The 22,178-nt window shown below is 37.4% G+C and overlaps 1 protein-coding gene across 1 annotated transcript in view; it reads right to left on the minus strand.

Annotated features, from left to right (window-relative positions):
* Positions 1 to 3,892: 3,892 nt before the first annotated feature.
* Positions 3,893 to 22,178, minus strand: part of bard1 (BRCA1 associated RING domain 1) — a 27,440-nt gene continuing 9,154 nt past the window's right edge. Inside the window, exons 7-11 of the mRNA XM_037686904.1 lie at positions 17,719 to 17,854; positions 17,446 to 17,578; positions 14,224 to 14,316; positions 6,545 to 6,642; positions 3,893 to 4,353 (exon numbers count right to left, since the gene is read on the minus strand). Coding sequence (XP_037542832.1) covers positions 4,015 to 4,353; positions 6,545 to 6,642; positions 14,224 to 14,316; positions 17,446 to 17,578; positions 17,719 to 17,854 — 799 coding nt within the window. The 3' untranslated portion in view covers positions 3,893 to 4,014. The remainder of the gene's footprint in view (positions 4,354 to 6,544; positions 6,643 to 14,223; positions 14,317 to 17,445; positions 17,579 to 17,718; positions 17,855 to 22,178) is intronic.

Raw genomic sequence — 22,178 nt, forward strand, 5'->3', positions numbered from 1 at the left:
GTCTAGACGGGGCCATGCTGAAGGTTGCCTAATTCCTAAAACAACTCCAATCTCAAAGATGTTATAGTGGCTCACTCAAATATTTTATTAACCTTTACATTAGATTATTAGTTTATTACATGGTCATTATAGAACAAATATTGGCATGAGCAGCTAGCTATAGCCTTTTGGTATGGGTTGCTTCTGGCAGGAATATTATATTATATCTGTAGGAATCATCATATAATGTGACCCAACAAAGTTCAGTCACTTCATCTGGATCATTTCTTTTTGTTTGTTTGTTGTTGTTGAGACGTTTCGTCCTTCATCCAAAGGACTCCAAGAAGCCACAAACAAACTCAGTCCCACAAGCTGCACATTCCTATAGTGGACCAACCAGTTTGCTGGTGATAAGATGGTTTCTGGGGCCCACCCTCTCCCCCGTTGCCTCCTCTGAGGCAGCCATGGGCACATTGGATCAAAACATCAAAGTTCATGCTCAATAATCCAGGTAAAAATGTCTATTTTATTTAGCCACATATAATGTGACAATTGCAAAGGTTAAAATGTTTAAAAAACAATGTTCACATGAATCACTAAATAAAAAAATAAAAAAAAACTTCAATTAAAGATGTTTTAATACAGCAGCTCTCCTCTATTACCTTGGCTCTGCTAAATCTATTTACCCTGTAATTATATTTAGAATTAAGCTGTTTTCCAAACTGAGGTCAAGGTGTTATCTAAAGCAGGTAAGATGTTGATTGCTTATGACATTACCACATAACCCCACTTAAAAAGCTCCGAACTGCCTCTTCACCGTGGAATAAAAACACCACAGTAACATCAACTGAGCGTCTCTTCACTTTACAAAACACAGCTTTTCATGGAAAGGAGGTGAGAGTTCAGTCTGATGGACAAACCTCATCGACTTCTCTTTGTGATAAAAACAACAAACAGTTCAAATGGGAAAAAACAAAACTTCAGGTAATGTGTTCATAGGCAGATGGCTTTAGAATAAATAAAAGTGCGATATTCTCCGGTCATATGAGCAAAAGAATAGAACAATGCTAGTGCTTAATGGTTTTGTAATGCATTCTGGGTTCAAGGGCATTACTCACAAGTTCATTCTTCCATTCCATTTCATTACAAGTCAGTCCGGGCTTCTATCTCGTCCACACTGCTAATTACCTTCTCTCACCTCCCACCGTGGACAAGAAAAGGGAAGCAATTTTAGGCAGCACATAGCAATCAATAGCAATTAGGTGTATCCTGGACTAATCCTGCTGAAACACGCAGCAGAGGAACTCTTAAAGCACACAACAAAGTTTAATATTTCAGTTTTTTCACAAGCGTCAGCACCGTGATGGAAAATTTGCTTTGTTTTCAAATTCCAAACATAATATCATCAAGCTTTTCTGGGACCTGCTTTCTGTTTTTGTTCTAAACAGACATTTTCAATTAAATAATGATCTTTTTTTTTTTTTTTTTGGTAAACCCATTGACAGTATGAAAAGTAATCCCGCGCTAAAGCGTTCATTAGATGTTGCAGCACACAACAAATTGATTTGAGTGTGGCACGAAACAAAACGCCCAACGGACTAGAAACTTGAGCAACAGATGAAAGCGCTTAGAGCGAGTTGAAGATCGACAGGCGGGAGGTTTGTTGCCTCAGCAGTGATGCATGGGCTGTGTCGGAGCGTTGCTGAAGAGGCAGCAAATTACAATCTAATTCAATCTCATTTCAGTCAATCTAACTTCCAACCAAAACCCAGAGCTAAGAGCTTCTTCTGCAGAGTGGCTCGGCTCCTCCTCAGTGTGTTCTGATGCTACAACTTTACAAACGAGTCCGTGAAGGTGGTTTGGACTATTTCATTAGGGTCGGGATCGTTGCCTCCCACGTGAAAAGTTCCGGGTTAGAAAAGCTCAATAAGTAGCATAAAGTAAAAGCAGGCGAAGTGCATACTGTATCTACCTTGGAAATTTTAGTTTCCTGAAGAAAAGCAGAAAGACGTTAATGATGTGAGAGGCGTCTGGCGTTTCTTAGCCTGCAGCTACTGTGACCTTTGCTTCGAAAGATGGCAGAGAACCGATGGACGGTGTTCTGACCTGCACCCACAAAACTTCAGAAGCAGGTTGTTGCAGCAGGGTTGGATCATTTAGAGAATCAGTCTGGTTTGAAAGGAACTAGGCAGCTGTAATTACAGCCATTTCTGAACTATTGAGCACACCCAAATATAAGCTGCACCCACTACATTAAAAATATATATATATACAATTTTGTGTATATGCCACAAGTGACCATGTTGTTACATGAGACATTTACACAAATACTTTTTAAACTTTTGATTAAATACACAGTATTATATATTTTTTTAAACAGTGCCAGTAATAAGGCTGGTAATATACATATAGATATATATCTATATATATATTCAGTAGCATACCAAGCCATTGATGGCTATCTTCATCTTCCTCCTGCAGAGGATTTTTTGAAAAACTGCTTCTCTGGCAGCATCCACTGACAGACTGGAGTTGCTCTTTGCAGGTTGCCAGTTTTGGTAAATGATTTCTTGCCACCAGTCATCCAAGCCTCCCACCGAGCTTCGAGTGTCACGTTAATACACAATTCACACCAATATTGAGTGGCTGCGAATACTTTGTTGTGACCCCAGAGAGGGGCACAAGTTCCCCCTCCTCGTTTCATTGGTCCACAGTGACCCGTTTGGTAATCGGTCAGATTTATTTGGTTTTTTTAACCTTTATTTATACAGGTAGTCTCATTGAGTCACGAGGACCCACCCACCCCAGGAGAGATGTGTATTGGGCAGCTATGTGAGCACCGGGGTGTGACGAGACTAAATGTTTTGGCAGCAGGAAGCTCGTTAGCCCGTCAAAAAACAAAAATCCATAAATTAGCAGCAACATTGTATAAACCACGGGGTTCAAAGCGTGTGGAAAAAGTAGCGGCTTATAGTCTGGAAATTAGTCTCCAATCAATGTTATCCAAAGAGATCAGTCTTTTTTTTTTTTTTTTAGAATCAACTTGTGAACAAACTCAGCTTAAGCTTTGTAAACCTGTTTTCATTAGAATTTTAAAACATGTTCAATAAAATTATAACTTAATTATATTTAACAATTCCATCTGCATACAAATGCACGCACGCATTATGGCCTATACCATAGTTTTTGGACTATAAGGCGCATTAAGTGAAACTAAAACATTTTGACAGATTTTTGAGCGCCATGTACCACATAAAATCTATTTGAGGTCAGTAAGCACAACCAGAATTAATAAATAAGGCTCACTGTCGATTTTTGAGAAAATTAAAGGATTTTAAGTGCACCTTATACTCCAAAACATATGGTAAGTTGTTTTAGTTTCCAGATTTTAAACGTTAATTATTCCTTCAAATCTAACTATTTAATATAAACTCATTTACTTTTTTTATATTTATGTAATGCCAAAAATCATATTGCATCTCTGTTGCTCTGCTTACAAGTTACATCACCTCCTCAAAAGCAAAACTCGTCTTGCAAACAGTTTGATCTTAATTTATGGCCCTCAAATATTTAAGTTTATTAACTTTAAAACTTGATAAATGTGTACTTAAAAAAATCTTGTCACCATCCTCAGTGCATAAAAAAATTGTCCAAAACCAACTTTACACTTTAAGTCAGTTAAGACGTGGTAAAACTGTGCAACATTTCAAAAAGACACATGTAGAATAATGTTTGGTTTGAAAAATGTGTGCAGCTGCATGGTTTTATTTATGTTTAAATCACTGATGTTGTTTTTTTTAAATTGCCCCAACAAGTTGCTTCATATTATATATTGTCTGACAAACTTTCACACAGAAACAAATATACTACATTTTTCTCCTATTAAAGAACACAGCACTAAAATAAATCTACATAATTCTCTTTCTTTTTTATATAATATGCAAATTATGTTACCAATCAACTTAATTATCAATGGTTACAAAACAAAACTGAATGTGAAATAATTGTTCCGGTTAGTAATAATGGATTAGGACATTAACTGGGGTCTGGCACAGAGAGGAGGCAAAACGCTGCGATGCAGTCAATGACCCAGGTGGAGGGAGCAGACCACACCTTCCCCCGTCTGACCACTGCAGGCCTGAAAGCTCCCTGCTGGTCATAGATGATGTACTGGGTGCAGAGGGCCTGGTCGGAGCCTGGCTGGGCGTGGTAGGCTGCTGCGTCCAGAGTCTGCGTCACGTCGCTGTCTGGTTTCGGTTGGCGGCTCAGCAGTTGTCCGCCTCCTTCTCGTAGCAGCTTGGTGATCTGATCTTTGGTTGGAGCCTTGAAGGAGCCGAGGAGGAAGAAGAAGCAGCCGTCGAAGAGCGGTGGGAGCTTTGAAACAAATTTCATACATTAATAAAGTTTGTTTGACTTGATTTGTTTGGTTTGATTATTTAAAAAAACCAATTTCTATCAAAAGTTTGGGGAAAAAAAAAAAGAACTACAAGACATCTTTTCTCACAGAAACATGTAAGACAGAGTGCAACTTCAATGTCAGTGTCAATTTATTTATTGTTGGATAGATTAATGATCCTATCATTATCTCATTAATCAAATAAGCCACACTGAGAATACAACACGATCTTTTCAACCCAGTTTTACTTGCAGCGGGCGTAGAATCGAAAGCAGGCTTACACAGATGTTACATGAAGCTCCGGTCACAAGGTCTGCCCAAACTGGATTTCAGTTTGGATATGGGGACATCTACAAGAAACTGGTTGGTAGACCTTAGTGCTCTTATTGGAGTGTAGATGTTAAACAGATCATATAAATAAGACGAGGTCAGACCTTTAAAAAATGTATTAAAACAAGCAATAAAATCATAAAATCAATGCGGGAGTGAACAGGAAGCCAGGACAGGGGTTCTGTGGTCATGTTTTCTAGTTGCTTTAAAAGATGAGCTGCTGCGCTCTGGATGGTTTGTAAAGGATGCAAAGATTTATCTAAACTAACATTCAAAAGCATTACAATAATCCAAATGAAAAGTAATAAAAGCATAAATCACCCTTTCAAGGTCACTGACAAGGAGACATGACTTCACCTTGATAATGAGTCTTAGTTGGAAGCAACTGAGTTTCACAACGGCATTTATGTGTTTGTCGAATTTAAAAGCACTATCAAAAATAACTCCCAGATTCCTGGCAATGGAGTGGCTGTGTGAAACCAAGGGGCCGAGAGTGTCAAGGGCATTGCATTTACTAAAGCTGATGCCTTGTTTTATTTTCATTTAAATTCAGGAAACTTAGTTTCAACCAAACTTTTTAATATTGTTCAGACAGTTTAAGAGTGGTTCCAGTGGAGTGACTCTGTCTGACTTAAAGGACAGATACGTCTGAATATCATCAGCAAAGCAATAAAAAGAAATGTTATATTTACTACAAATGGACCCCAAAGGCAACACGAAACGATAAAAAGCAGTGGCTCTAAAATAGACCCTTGAGGGACCCCACAGATCAGAAGAGACACATATGAATAACATTCCCCTAAAGGGGAAAAACTCCTGTCAGTCATGTTTGATCTAAACCAGAATCAAACTGTGCCTTTGATATCAACCACCTGCTCAAGACATGACAAGATGTTGTCGTCCACAGTACCAAAGGCAGCAGAAAGATCTAAAAGCATTTAAACAGCAGAGTTTATTGAACTAACGGTTAAAAGGTAATTAAAAACTCTTAATAGGGCTTACGGACTTCAGCTCTATTTTTAGCTGCAAAATTGCACAGTCTTCCTTGTTAACAACTTAATTCAGTTTTCAGATGTTTTCTTTACCAGTAGATTTAGGTGTCAGTGTGGACGTTCTGTTCTATTAGTTATTTGCTGCAGAGATAGAAATAATTTTATAAGCCTTGTTCTCCAAAATCTGAACCATTTAGCGTTGATGTTCAAAGCAGCAGAGAATTAGGTAATTGGAGAGTGTTTTATTCAAAGCCATAATGAACTCTAGAGGGGTGCAAGTTTTCTTGAGCTTCAAGGTTGTTGTTTTTTTGTTGTTGTTTTTTTAAACTACACTTTCATTTATGCTTGAGTGCATGTGTATCCTTTTTTATTAATTTTATTTTTTTTTATTTTTTTTTTTAAGAACAAAAAGTTTTTTTCTTGTAGGAGGAATATGAAGTGTCTTTGTTGAGACTGCAGTCGTGAGGCCGACTTGGCCAATGTAAAAAAGTAGTTTTTTATATCTTTTAGGTTATTTAATTATAATTTTAGCACCAATTTTAGCTGTTTTCCAATTACTTAGCTTTGTTTTTTCTGCACCTTTTAGTTTTTCTTTAAAAAAAAAAATTCAGCAGATAAAAAAAAAGCCCTTTAAAGATATGAATACTACATATATTAAGATGCTGCATAGCAAGACTGATCTGACAATGGGTACATTTAAAATGGACATAGTTGTTAAAAATTTGATCAAATAGTGTGATAATAGTCAGGTATGCCGATGCCAAGGAGAGCAAACTTTTTCTTAGAGTGTGGATTTATACATACAGTCTGGTTTTATTAATTTCACATCTGTGTGCTTATAGCTTACCAAGCTGCATTTGTTGATGCGACTGCGCTGAGGGCCTTCTCCTGCTTCATACTCAGCTTCTGGCAGCCACTCCCCTGCCTGCAGACATGCTTTCACCCCTGCCATTAAAGAGAGACAGAACATTAAAGCTACATCTTACCTGACTTGAAAGAGTGTGACAAGGCTGTTGTAAACAGAGGCCGACAAAGCTCACGTATTTTTTCTCAAGTTGGAAGTTAAAAAAATAATAATAACACTGCAGCTGCTGACAGAAAGATGCCCACAGCATGAAGGAGCTAACAATGCAATCCCTGCTGTAAGTATTAAGCAGAATATGAGCATCATCACTCTTTGTCTCATGAGGAAGTCAAACTGGAACCAAGTGACAGTCGGTTCTTGTTTCTTTTTGAGAGATTTTATTTAAACGCATATTTTAAACAAGTGTCAGTAATAAAACGGTTGTGAACATGTCCTGGTTTAAAGAGCTGCTGTTCCCAGCAAGTATTCTGTTCCCAAGTACTGTGTTGTTGTGGTGCAAACTTCCAATCCACAAAATGTAAATGTAGTATTTTTAGTGAGATATGCAATCAGCAGATTTATATTTAAAAAAAAAAATATATATATATATATATATATATATAATATTCTCAAATAACTGCAAATGCATGCATTTTTTATTCAATACTTGATTAAACCACACTGTTCAAATGAAATATTCATATATAGATAGATAAAGTTCACACAGGGTATGTTTAAAGCTGAAATTCAAACATGCAAATGAAAAATTGAACAACAGTTTATGGTGAAAACAAAGTGATTTTGATTTTGCTCAATCCTGTCAACCAATTTAATTAACAAATTACTGTTTATTTATTAATCGGAATGCATAAAAATGTGTTTACCTTGACTTTATTTTCCTCCATAGAATAAGACAAGAGAGCTTTCTAATATCAAATAAACCCAAAGCATTTATAAATAAGCAAGAGCATTATTTTAACCATTTATAACGCAGATACAAGAAATGTTGGGAAACTATCGATGCCACAAACGTTTTGGAATCCAATAAATTATTGATTTGTTACTGAAAACCCAAAATGTTAAAAAATAAAATAAAATCTAATGATTTATGAAAATCTAAACCCACAGTTTATGAATCGGGGTGGGGAAACTTTTCACCAGCATTATATCCATGCACCACATATACATTTCAACACACAATCACCTCCACAGCCATTATGCTGCGGCTTTTTTTCCTGTTTCTCCCAGCTGCTGCAAGGAGACACGAGCAAATTGGTGTAAATGTGTGCAAACACACACCCTGCCACAATAAAGCAAATCACATGCATGCATATCTGCAGCAACCAGCAATGGTGTGGTAGTGTGATTAAATTTCTTCAATCCAATTAATTATGGCTTTGTTTCATGGGGACCTGCCAAAGGCTTGGGATAAAATAAATAAATAAAATAATGACGTTAATTGCTCCGGACAATGGTGCTTAGTGCTGAGGACGTATTAGCATTTTTATGTTTGTCCAGTTCAACATCTCCAACTCCCACCTTCCAAGAGTTACTGAATAAGTGAGTGGTAAGATGAATCCTCCTCTTCAATTAACATTAAACTGAACGGACCTCATTATAATGCAAACGTCAAGTTTAAGTTTAATCCTCAAATGTGAGTGACCAAAGTGTTAATTTAGCTACATCAGCACGGTAAGAGCATAAAATACCATACACATGGCTGGGATAGTTTTAAAAACAAATACTTCAATATGGAATACGCAAATACATGCCAATAAAATGAGAAAAAGAAAAATGCAGCTGGTTTTAAAAAGCCTGGAGAAAACCTATACATATATAATTTATTTTACAAGAACTTTACTTTCAGAAATAGGTTTTATATCCATTTGTAGGCAGTTCGTGCCTGTGTAGCTTCACTATTATTGATGCCCAAGACATTATCACAGTAAACCATGTAGATGGTGTAGGTGGTGTTCGGATACACAGACCCAATCATTTTGCTTAAAAAAAAACAACTGTGGATTCATGATCAAATCTGAGGTGCACATGTGAGTTGCCTACACAGTGAACACAACCCCAGAGAGCAGACCTGGGGTGAATTCCTGGCAGCCATGCCTCTGGCAGGGTCTTCTGTTCCACTATAGGGCAGGACCCTTGTTCATCATCTCACTGGAGGCTAAAAAGAGAAGAGTTGACTTTGTGAACTAAGAATGCTCTGTCCCAGACAACAGGAGAGTAGAAGCCACAAATTGTTTAGGAAAGCTAGAGAAAAGTAGAACTACAAAATGGAACAAAAGGGTAAAAATGTATCAGGACTACAAAATAATAACTTATTTTAATTACCTCTAAAGTCAATGTAACAGTTGAGAAACGCTATAAATGCATTGTCCACATGCAGTGTATGCTAAAACAAAAAGTCAGTATGAGACAGAAAAAAATTGAACATTTTTGGGGCTTGTGTGCAAAAGTGTCCGACAGGATTTACTGTGAGCATCTACTGAAAAGCTAAGAGTTCAGACGGGGGAAAATTAGAGCTGTTTTGACTTTTTATGTGTGTTTATTTTTTAGATTTGCCACTTATCCAAGGAACTTTTTTTTTTATTAAAACCAATAAGTCCCCCCCCACCCAAAAAAAAAAGCTTTTTTTTTTTTTTTTTTTTTTAATAAATGTTAACTTTATGATCTCTGCACTTTTGGGAGCAGAAACCTCCTCGGATGAGAAGAATAACATCTTACAAAACGCATCCCTTGTGATTTAACCAGTGACAAGAGTTTCCATCAACATATAGGTATCCAGATGTATTTTTGAAAAAAAAAATAAAAAATAATAATAATAATAAAAAAATAAAGAACCATGCCAAAGCCAAACAATCGTTTGAAATTATGTGTTTTTTGTTGTTGTTGTATTTTTTCTCTCAGCTCTTTACATATAGCCTTCTGGCACATAGTAAAAAGATAAATAAATAAATAAATAAAAAGCTTTATGACGTACATTAGCCTACCAGTTTTACGGTCTAGCTTGAACAACTAAAAATTGAGGCTTACGTAGAGGAAGAGACACGCTGCTTTACAGCTGCAACATCTGCAATTACTGACCTCATTTTCAACTCCGTAAGAAAAATCCCAGCAGTGAGCTGCAAATGTTAGGCTGCAATGAATAATGGTCAATATGTAGTGCACACAACTTCTAATGTACTGCATCATCAACTTGTAGTACACTCTGCAGAACCTGAAAAGTTACAATTTAATCTTAAGCAGTGCTTCAAATTAACAGAGATGTAGAGATGAGTTAGCCACTTTGCAGTGAAAAAGTAGACAATTGGAACGAAGAATAAGATACTTGAATTTAATGGTTTTATACAAAATCTCATGGATTGCTTATACACATAACAAATAAAGCAAATAAACAAGTGCATTATCAGTCTTTTTCCCTGGCCTATATGCTTCATATTAAGCAAAGTTAAACTTAAAATAATCCCAACATTTCTGCTCTTATGTTGTCACAGGAAATAAATGACTATATGGTTTACAACACTATGTACTCAAAAAATAAAGGACGTTCAATTAAAGCGTTTGAATTAAATAAACCTTTTAAAGCATTATAAACAATTAAAGCTAAAGAAAAATCCAATTAACGATACATAATTCTGCTTAAAGAGGTTCCATAATTCCACACGTGGCCTAGATGAGACAAAGTCAGGTGACAATGAGACGTCAGCTGCACACACGTGCACTAGTGCAAAGAGAGAGAATGCACAGTGGCTGTCAGGAGGGAGTGAAGATGTGTCAAGTGCTCAGGCAGCGTGCAAGAAAAAAAAAAAAAATGGAGAAGAGGGTCTGAATATGGTCCAAATGCACAAAATGTTACAGAACACACATTCAAAGTTGAAACGGCGTGCTGGCAGGCACTGGCGCTCCTGGCATTGTGCTCTACAAACACACACACTCACACACACTCACACACACACACAGTGGAGTGATGCTACAGACAAATACAACAGCAAAGGGCACGCCAAGGTGCCAGAAAACTCTTTGACAGCAAGTCTCCGTTTCCTTTGCTTGAAGTTGACTCCCTCAGAATATCTGTAACTTTTGGCTGGGCTTAAAGATGATGGGATGAGAATAGCTAAATTAGTTATCTTTTTTTTTTTTTTTATGTTTTTTTTTCTTTGCTAGTATTATAAAAGCTTTGAGAGGGCACTGCTTTTTAGATTCTATCCCCTTGTCATCTATCCACCTCGTCTGGCTGTCAAACATGAGCAGGAGTCTGTGCACGCCGCAGGAGGCACAAAGTATTGATCTGAAAATTGCCTGTTGCAAAATGTTCTTTGAATGTTTCCCAGGGCAATGTGTGTTCTGCATGAAATGAAACAGCAGACTTTTAGAAACCCTTATTCCACAGAGGGAGGCTGATTTCACCTGCTTGCAGAGAGGAAGTACAAAGTTTGGATGCAGGTGTCCCAGATTATTTTAGTACTGTGAAGGAAACGCACACATCCATTTTTCATTCAACGCAGCTAATTTAAAAAAAGGAGCTTCTTTGTTTTCTTTTAAGTTTAGATGTCAAAGTAGCTACCAAGAGAAGAAAATAGTTTCAAGGAAAATGTAGCAATTAAAATGTCCATGACTCAGCTGGAAGAAATAAATAAAACCACCTAACAGAGGACGCCATAATCCATTTATGCACTGTGGTTAAGAAGTCCAGTACAACCCATCAAACGTCCTTTATGAAATAAATAACTGCAACAAAATTCTCAGTAGATATAAAGTTCCTTCCTTAATGCTTGTCTGTGATTGAAACACCATAGAAAGTACCAAACGTTATTGGTTGTAAATCAGCTTCAATCCCATGACGGGTAATGAAATATTGTGGCATGTCAAGATTTGATTATTATTCTGTGGGCTTTGAGTCAACGTTAAAATAATTAGGGATGCACATTATATCAAACATTTATATCCATCCATCCATCCATCCATACATACATGCATACATGCATACATGCATACATGCATACATGCATACATGCATACATACATACATACATCCATACATCCATACATACATCCATACATCCATACAACCATACATCCATACATCCATACATCCATACATACATCCATCCATACTTCCATACATCCATCCATCTATCCATTTATCCATCCATCCATATATATATATATATATATATATATATATATATATATATATATATCACAGTATCAGTGTGTGCAATATCAATATTACTGCAATAAAATTATTTTCAAAATTTCACAAAACTGAACGCAAAAAAATACAGATTTGGCAACCAGAAGGAGCTCCAAATGTCAGCACATGGACAGTGGTGTAAACATTGTAAGAGCAGAACATATGGGTCTATCACAACGCAGTGTTTCCGCTACCATTGTAGAAGCGGGGCGCCCCGCCCCACCTACCGAACTGAACTGGGAGCACCTCCCACACCCGTCAGCACTGACGTAGTGCTAAGCTAGCGGCGCACAATACAGGTGTGCTAGCTAAAAACTAAAGGCAGAAGCTAAAGACAGCGCTCACGCTGCCTCTTCCCTAACGATGAAACCACACCACCTCCCAAAAAGAAAAAGAAAGAAACATTTTTTAAAGAAAAGAAAGAAAAGCTTTGCAGAGAGTGGTGAAGGCTGCACAGAAGACTATTGGAGTCAGTCTCCCCACCATCACAGACATTTACACCTCCAGATGCAGGAAGAGAGCCACCTGCATCATGAAGGACCCCACTCACCCAGCACACAAACTTTTTGACCCGCTCCCCTCAGGAAGGAGGTTAAGGCGCATTAAGTGTAGAAGCACTAGACTGAGGAACAGCTTCTACCCGGAGGCTGTTAGACTCATGAATCTCTAACCAGATTAATCACTGTGAAAAAAAAGCACATCATGTTGCTGCTGATCTGTTTCATGTTGATGTGTTCATGCATGCTTATCTGCTCATACAGACTCATGCTCATGTTCGTGCTGCTGTTCGACGTAATGTTTTTATGCTGTTAGTGCTTAGTGTATTTTTAGTTGTTTTTCTTAGTTCATATCTTAGATCTTATCACTGTTTTTCTTATACATTTTATTGTTGGATGTAAGTGGGACCCTGTGTACATAATTTCACTCCACCACATGTACCACATGTGGTGCGAATGACAAATAAAGAATCTCTGACTCTGAAAACTGTGGGTACAAACAGCACGCTCAGATGTGTCTGTGTCTCTGACCCCCCCGCTCGATAACTGTCGGTGGAACAGAGCGCAGGTCACATGTCTTTGTTCCTCTCTACCACCCCCCCAGCAAAAGTCACAGACAATATGAGTGTCCAGCCATAGCAAGTTATCTAGGGGAAACACTACAAAGGATATCATCAATATTCTAAAATATCACAATTGTGATAAAGTTGAACAAAATCAATAACTGGCTTGAAGTTTATTTAGATTTTATCGTCTATGCATTGGGATGCATCTAAAAATATATTATACATTTTAACCCTAACCTGCACCTTGTACCAACATGTGGACGGTATGGTAATAACTCAGTATTTTGGTCTATAATGTGATACAAAATACCAGTTAACAGCTTTAACATACTGTGCTCCAAATCATTACTAATGTTATGGTAAATAACTTCCTATATTGCATAAAAAGCACCAGTGTGAAGATTAAAAAATGCCTTTCTAATTTTTAATGGGAAATATTTTTATTATTGGCATTAAAACAGGAAACAAATTTGTTCTCTAACAAAAAGTTTCCAATTATGTTAAAAAAAAAAAAAAGAAGTAATTTAAAGCTTGAAAGAATTTATTTTAAACTTGTTCTTGGTTTAAAATCTGAAGGATGAAGCTTTGTACCCATCACCTTCGTGGACATTTTAACACTAAAGTTTTAGCTCTAATTGCAGAACCAACTGAAATTTCCACAACATACCTGGTATGAGCCAAACCTGATCATGCTGTAACACAGACATATATATATTTGTTTTATAAAGAGATAGAGCCAAGCAACAACTAAGAGGGTGCAGGTACTTAATATTTTGTGAGACCAGACAGTTTAGGCTTGTTGAAGAGCTGGGTCTGTACAACATCCACTTTAAAGGTCATTTTCATACTGAGGAGGAAGCAAGTGCTGTGTCCTCTGAGGCTATAAAAATAAAAACCAACCTCAGGCTTCCAAACACTCAAATTTAACCCTAAAGTGATCGGCCTACAGCGATCAGTGCAACACAATGAACTTAAAAATGTCACTCTCTCCAGATGCTCTGTGAAAATCAATCAAGGCGTTATCAGACAGAGCACTTCTCTTAAGGTTCAACTGTTTAACTTCAACGCAGCATGAATCTCACAACTGATCGGCTCATGCAAAGATAGAGAAGAGTGCTAAACTAATTCCATTTAGTTGCTAAAATAAACTTTAAATAATACCATAACTAAACTAAACTAGATGCTGGCACAGAAAACCCAACGTATGTTCACTTTATTGTTAGAATATAACCCTTCTTTCCAAGATCTAAATGATTGTGTATTTAAAGATTTGGATTAAAAAAAATTGCAATGACACTGCGTTAGTGTCACTGTAGCAGGAAGTTTCTCATGTTCTAGCAGCAGCTTAAACATCCAGTTCAAAAGCAGTTCCCACAGAGAACTGTTCCAGTTGACAGCTCATTTCATACTTACAGCTGTATTTGACAATCCAGCAGCCCGCCAGAATACCCAGGAGGGTGGAGTAGGTGGTGGGCATTTGTCCTTCTGGCACAACAACATGGCTCACTGGGGAGAAAATAAAAACATGTACAAAAACAGACTAAAACCATCCACGCAGGGGAATTGTTTTACAAAGACAAAAATGTAATGCTTTTGGTTTTTTTTTATATAATCCATTTAGAATAACTGCAGCAAAAACATAAATTAATAATTATTGTAAGGTCGAAAAGTTTTAAACCTTGAACTCTATTTTTCTCTATTTTTGCTCAGAAGGGATTCAGTGACACACAGTCAAGACTTTATTGTCTTTGGCTCAACATATACAGTATTATGAATCAATAAAGCATTGTCAAATCTGTAAATACATTTAATTCATACAATATTAAGTAAATAAACTAATTCTATGCAACTGGACGCCTGAATCATTTGTGGAGGTAGACATGAGGAAATTGTTCTGGTTGTCCAGTGGACAGAATCTGGTTGTCCACCAAAATGTTTGGTTGTCTGCAACCTTTACAATAAAGAAGGCAAAACAATCTCAAGAAAAATGTAATTTAAATGGTAAATGGACTGTACTCATATTCTATCTGATCAAGATACTCAGAGCGCTTTACAATCTGTGCCCTCATTTACTCATTCATACAGCACTCTGCTATATCTATACAAAGAATCAGTGCTTTATCACATTCATACACCGATGGGACACACATCGGAGGTAATGAGGGGTTTAATGTCTTGCCCACGAACACTTTAACATGTGACTGCTGGTGGAATTGAACCAACTCTCCCATTGGAGGACGGCTGCTCTAACCACTCAGCCATAGCCGCCCCACTTTAGTAAGTATATTGCACTATATTCAGAATTTACTATACAAGTTGAGGTGGTTCGGGCATCTGGTAAGGAAGCTCCCTGGACACCTCCCTAGGGAGGTGCTTCAGGCATGTTCGATTGGGAGGAGACCCTGGGGAAGACCCAGGACACGCTGGAGATACTATAGCCTCCAGTATACTCGGGCGTACGTCAGTCCACGGAGGTCCGCGCGTACAAGATTAGAGTCAAAGCAGACGGACGCAGGGCATGTCCGTGCAAAGCTTTTTTTTTTTTTACGACCGCATACGCGTACTCTGTGTTGCGCAATAAACTGCCCGGCGACAGACTGTTTTGTATGCGACACCAATGTATTAAATTTCCCTTCTTCATCCCTGGTCTGCTTTAATGACCTTTTGTTTTGTTTTGTTTTTTTCCCAAGAGGTAAGCGATCTCTTCGTCCGTTGACGCCATGACTGAAATTGTGAGAAATGAAAGAATTTGTCACGAGCGAATTAAAATCAGATCAAGCGTGGCTGTGGGAGGGATCTGGAGATATCCTGGTGGGCTGGTCTGATGTGTGGGCTGCAGGGCTAGCACTCCCTGATTTTTTTATTTTTTATGACTTTTTATTAACAACATATAAACACAGAGCACCACTGCAGCTGGGGCTGCCAGCTCTTTCAGCAAATGACCCATTGGCAACCTCAATTTGTCCCGAAGGTAAACGCGCCTTTCCTGCGGAGCTGATTGCAGCCGCTCAACGTGGACGCTTGAGTATAAAGTTTCAACCCTCTGCGGACAGTGCGCACAGTTTCCGCGCCGCTGACATGACACAAGTATACTGGAGTCTCTTGGATGGACTGGGAAAGCCTTGGAATCCTCCGAGAAGAGTTGGAAGAGGTAGAGATGTCTGAGCCTCCCTGCTCAAGATGCTGCCCTCGTGACCAGATTTCGGAATAAGTGGAAGATGATGGGTGGATGGAAAAACGTTCTCAGTCAGCCATCTTGTGGACTGCTTGGAATTTCCCAAGCAGAAAAAAAAAAAAAGCTGAATGGTGAACTCTTTCAGGAGCTGCTCTAGTGGAACTTCCTTGTTCTCCTCTTCCTCGTCATCAGATTTTTCAAGAGGCACTTGCAGTGTATTTAAGGCAGAGATTAATGGACAAGAAAAAGAAAAACTACCTCTGATCTTCTAAACAGTGTAACTCCTACACACTTTAATATCTTGAAACAAAAACATTAAGTTTTATTTGCATTCTCTGTCCAGTAACATTCCAGAAAAGCACTCATCTTGAAAACTACAAACATGCACTATTCAAATCCCTGAGCAACGGAGGACACCGGCTTGTTAAATGATACATTTGGAGAGGGGTAATAGAATTAAACAATGTAACTGTTCTGCAATATAAATTAACACAATGAAGCTGATACACAAATTTTGACATAATTTGAGGACCATTCATGATTTATTTTTCTGTTTCATCCCCAATCTACACAGTTATTTTTGTTAGCGTGCCTGTATTTTAGTGAGTGACCAGGTAAACTCACTGTAAGACTGTCAAACAGTCCCCGGAAACAGAACAAAAGACCAGCCAACGGCTTCTGCTATAAAAAGCAGGGGGCACATAATTAAAGGTTAATTAAAATTTAAATGCAAGCATATTGCCTCTTCATTCAACATGTGAGCACAGTTGACAAGTGCAGAATGAATATAATGATATCTCCAGGGTAAAACCTTCGTACATTTTGCATTGACACTGACTTTGTAAGTTCCAGTGCAAAACTGTTAAAAAGAAAGTGTGAAAGTACTAACATTCAACCCTGCAGCTGAAGATGAAAAAACCCGGCAAAAAGCACTTCTGCTTTTCATTAGTGTGTATTCATCACGCTGACAGCACCTCCAAACATTTTATGAGCAATGATTTCAATTACTTTTGCTTTCTGGTGTTCTTCCAGCCATTACTATGCAACAGTGAAGAGACTGCTGTATCACAATGATGTATACGCCTCTAAAAGCACTTGTTTGCTGCTGCTGTTGAACCTTTGTGAGTGATAATGCTCAGTACCAACTGGCGTTTACAGTACAAATGTATCTATGTTGCTCAGTAAACTCGATAAGGCACGGCTGTGTGGAGAACAAAAAATAATTTGAGATAATAAAAAAAAAAATTCCAATCTCTAAAATAATCCTCACAACAAACACCAGGACTAGAGAGAAACTACCTCAAAACAACAGAATCTATTAGATAAGTGAGCCCAAAATGTACTTCTATAACCCTCTTTTTGTCTACCTGTTAGATTTTTTTTGGCAAGAAACAGTTCAATGTGAGATGGCAACTGGCTGGTAAATCTGTGGTCTTGCTAGAGGATGCATGTCACACTACCTGAGCCAGAAAAGGTGTCAACCATTTTTCCTCCCAGAAGATCTTCTAGTTTGGCCAACTGATGTTGTTGTGGTTGCGACAGCTTGGTGGGCAAAAACACCACAATCTGATCTCTTTTCACACAGTCACTCACCTAAATCAGGACACAAACAAACAAAATTAAAGAATTCTCATGAATGAAAATGTACTGAGATCCATGATGTGGTGCTGCCAATTTTAAGGCCCAAAAAAAAAAAAAAAAAAAGGATTATTCACTACTTAATAAAGACATACCGCAGAGAGAGTGGCTGAGGGGCTATGAGATGCATGAGAATTAGCATACTGGGTTCCTTCAGCAGCAGCTTCCTGGAAAATCTCCAACATCTCCTGGCTCACCGCATAATCTGCAGGCCGCTTCCCATGCAGATTACTGCGAAGAGAACAATTTCAGAGATAAAGCTTATTAAAAAGAAGACATTTGGGTATTTATAAGTTTGTGCAATGCAGACCATCTGGTGGTCATGGAAATATATTTTACACCTGCATTCACCATGGCTCCTAGGAAACTGAACTTGTGAGAAGCCTGCCCTGTACACTGAATACTTCAAATCTAATGTTATTAATAAAAACAAACAACAACATACTAAAGGTAAGCAAAGGATTTAGGATCATGCGGATATCAAAAAATAAAATAACGTTCAAATTCTTAAATGTAATTAAATCAACAAACAATACATTTTGCCATATTTTTAGGCATTGGTTTTGAAAGGCGCTGTGTGCAGTAGGTACAAAAATAAAAGTTGCTTTTAAAGGATTCTCTCTCTTCTTTGTTTCTGGCATTAAAGTGTCAATTACCATAATCTAATTTGGCGAACCAGTATATCCGTATCGCTGCCTTCCAGATACTAGCAGAACTAACAAATATTAATCACATTTTGAAATTTATATTTGTCCACAGATTATGTGGCGTCCAAAGAAAAAAAAAAAATCCACAAAAAAAAGTGAATTATTCTCTCCTAACATTTAAATTACCATCCTTGCAAATCGGGGTTTCTTTTATCTCCAGCCAAGCAGGCTCTAAAATTCAATATTAGCCATTTTTGAGCTCAGAGGAAAACAATTTGGCAATGTCACACCCTGCTTGTTCTGTGAAACTGTGCATCCGTGTGTGGCATTCGCTTGTTAAAGCATAATCGCTTGATTTGAGGGTGAGCTGAAAGCTGCACTTCACTTTATTCAGAGACAAACATTCAATTCATAGCATTGAAGAATACCAAAAATACTTTTAACACTTTACATTAAATCTCAACAACACGTGCATGTATATATTGATAAGATCTTATTGCTTTAGTGACTTGGTCCATATAATACAGTTTAGAATACTGACAGGGAGTATTAACGTTTTAGACATACTAATATGCACAGAAACTAAAAAGACAAAACAGGAACCATATCCTGGTTAAACAAAATGGTACCGGACAAAAGTCTTAGAAATATGCAAAAGTCTAGAGACTGAGGTCACCTTGAGGAAACGAGAAGGAAACCGTGATGAGAAAAAGCACAGGAGGAAGAGAGGATACGAAAAGAAAAACCAAACCCAGCAGGTTGTCTCGAAAAGATTAGGCGTCAGCAAAGATAACACCTGGGGGACAATTAATAGGTCCACTGGTTCATAAAATATTTCATTTGGATTCATACCTCCAGCCCAGTACACACACAAATACAAACAAACAGAGAACGTCCTTGATGCTTAAACACAAGCACACACACACGTCGGTTCACGCATGTGGGAAGAATACGTAAAAATTTCCCAAGGAGTCGTGCAGGAGATGAAGTGACAAAAAACACAAGCCTCCGCTTGATTAACCAAACGAGAGGAAACGTGCGGTAGTTTTAAACAACCCAAACCATAACTGTTCTTTTACCCACAGAAAGATCAAAACTTTAACACAAAACACTGTAACTCAATATGTTTACAACTATTGAATAAACAATGCATGCAACATTAAGTGTTTAAGCTTTAAAACTGTTTTTTTTTATTGCTGTGTTAAGTGCAAAATTTTGGCACAAGAAAGAAAAAAATAATAAAATCACTGTGCAAGCACTGATTCTTGTGATGTTCAGTAGAAGCAGTGTCAATACTTACAAGAACAAAGTTCTTTATTGTCATTCACATTTCATGTGGTACATGTGGTGGAACAAAATTGTGTTCAAAGGGTCCCAGATGCATCCAACAAAAGTATAAATTGTAAAAGAAGAACAGTACTAAGATCTAAGATATGAACTAAGAAATATGCTAAGCTAAGAATAGGCTAAACACCAATGGTGCAAAAACAATACGCCAAACAACAGCAGCATGAACATGAGTCTGTGAGAGCAGGTGAGTACGAATGAACACAGACTCCTGTGTGAACATGTACAAAATGTGCAACATTAAAATAACTTTCTTTGATTTAAAACCACTAGAATAAACCAATAAATAATAATAATAATTTATTCTTTGGATGACATAGCTACAACCCAGTAAGCTGGGATGATGTAGATTATTTTGTCATTACTGTTATTAAATCAAAGCTCTTGCAGGTCACCTCAGCTTCCAAATCGCAAATAAGTCAAAAGATAAATGACACTTCAAAACTAAAATTCATAATCCAATAAGCTAATGGCATGGAGGCTCTTTTATTAGGTTTTTTTTTTTGTTAGTTTGCTTGTTTTACACAAATTATCACATAAAACTCTGATGATACACAGGATTATGATTTTAATACAAAAATCAAATCATGTTAGTCACTCAAAGGCTGATCACTCATCACTTCAGTAAGTCAGAAAATAAAGTTATATATAAGTTTTATATATATATATATATATATATATATATATATATATTCATTTTGACGAGTGAACGGTGGTGCAGTGGGAAAGCCTGAATGCATTTGTAATCAGTCTTGGTATCAGTCTTGGGAAGTGGTGGCGCAGAGGTTAGAGAGGTGGGCCTGTGATCGGAAGATCGCCGGTTAACGCCCCGGTACAGACAACATCAAAAATTTGGGTGGGGTAGGTGAAGCACCCACACTTGCCTCCACCCTCATTCGCCCCGCTCTGGGCCCATGAGCAAGGCCCTTAACCCCCATCTGCTCCCTAAACAGGTCTCTCTTGAAATTGAGTTCTCGTGGCTCAATGAGACTACCTGGATAAATAAAGGGTAAATGATAAAAAAACAAACAATGGTATCAGTTTCCCCTTCCCAGAGTCAACTCTGAAATTATACACATCCTTAATCATGTTTAAGTAATTACTTCTATCAATAGCAGATTTAAAAGTTTTGGAAATGTGCCTTGCAACATTATTACATTATTATTATTTAGTGTTTACTTTAGATCCTTGTATAATGTTTCTTTTTTTAATACTTTATTTATATTTTTGCTATTTTTGGGTGTAACTGTCTGGGACCTTGAGTACACAATTTTGTTCCACCTCATGTACCATATGTGATGCAAATGACAATACAGAACCTTGAACATCCTTATTAAAAAAAATTAGTACAAAAGGCAATATTTCTTACTTTAAGACAGAATACAGTTTATAGTTTAGGAACCAAAACTTTTCAGTTTGCTCTTTGGTTAGATTAAGAATGAAACCACAGCACAGGTTGTATGCATTATAAAATATATTTCAAAGACTTGGAGAATAAAAAGAAAAAGAAAAGGCACCCGTTCTCTAGAAGTTGTGAAAACACACAATATTTTGAAGGTGCCCTCGGAGGTTTTGTTGTAAACAAGCAAAGGTTTCTGTTCACACAGAGTCTTACATATAAAACACAATCTATGCATCTCTAAGGTTGAAAAAGCATGCTGCAGAAATGTTCCCGTTTTTGTTTAAAGTTTGTTTTTCGATAAAATCTTGGTTTTCTTGTTTTCAGTTTTGTTATTTCTTTGCAAATTACTCCCACCTGTGTAGGCTTTCTGAAATAATGAGAAATTATTGGCAAAAACAGAATAAATGACGCCCACATTTTCAGAACTGTGCACTGACTTGGATGTGTATCAATAAGAGGATAATACCTTGTAACTGGTAAAAAAAAATTTTAAAAAAGTAATAACAAAACATATATGCAGCAGTCTTAAAATGAAGCAGAGTTATTCTAAGAATAACAGCTAATACCGCTTGATTATCTGCACCAAAAATTATATTTTCTACATATTGTGCTGCAAAATGGAGAATTTGGATGTGATAATAAATACATTACTAACCTTTGGTGCCCTTTACAGCTCTCTTTTTTTATAATTTACTTTATGAAGTGTAATTACACAACCCTAACGTATCTTACTGGCATGTTGACCCACAGTATGAACATGTAGAGGTGATGAGAAATAACATTTGAATTCAAGGCCAGTGACCATTCTGGGTGGTTTACATGTTCTCTCTGTGCATGCGTGGGTTTTCTCCAGATACTCCAGTTTCCTCCCACAGACCAAAAACATGCATGTTAGGCTGATTGGTGACTCTAAATTGTCCCCAAGTGCGAGTTAGTATGTGAATGGTTGTTTGTCTCTGTGTCCCTGAGATGGACTGGAGACCTGTCCAGGGTGTCCCCAACTATGCATAGTGCATACTGTGTAGCTGTAGCACTGATATATATTCATAACTAGACAAAGAATTGAATGCAGAAGTTGAAGACAAAACAGGACAATCACCTTCTGTAAGCCGGCTGCAGTAAGTTTAAATCAATGTGCACAAAAAAAAAAAAAAAAGAA

The sequence above is a fragment of the Nematolebias whitei genome, chromosome 13 (assembly GCF_014905685.2).
Source record: "Nematolebias whitei isolate Nwh7 chromosome 13, NemWhi1, whole genome shotgun sequence".
Classification (NCBI taxonomy): domain Eukaryota; kingdom Metazoa; phylum Chordata; class Actinopteri; order Cyprinodontiformes; family Rivulidae; genus Nematolebias; species Nematolebias whitei.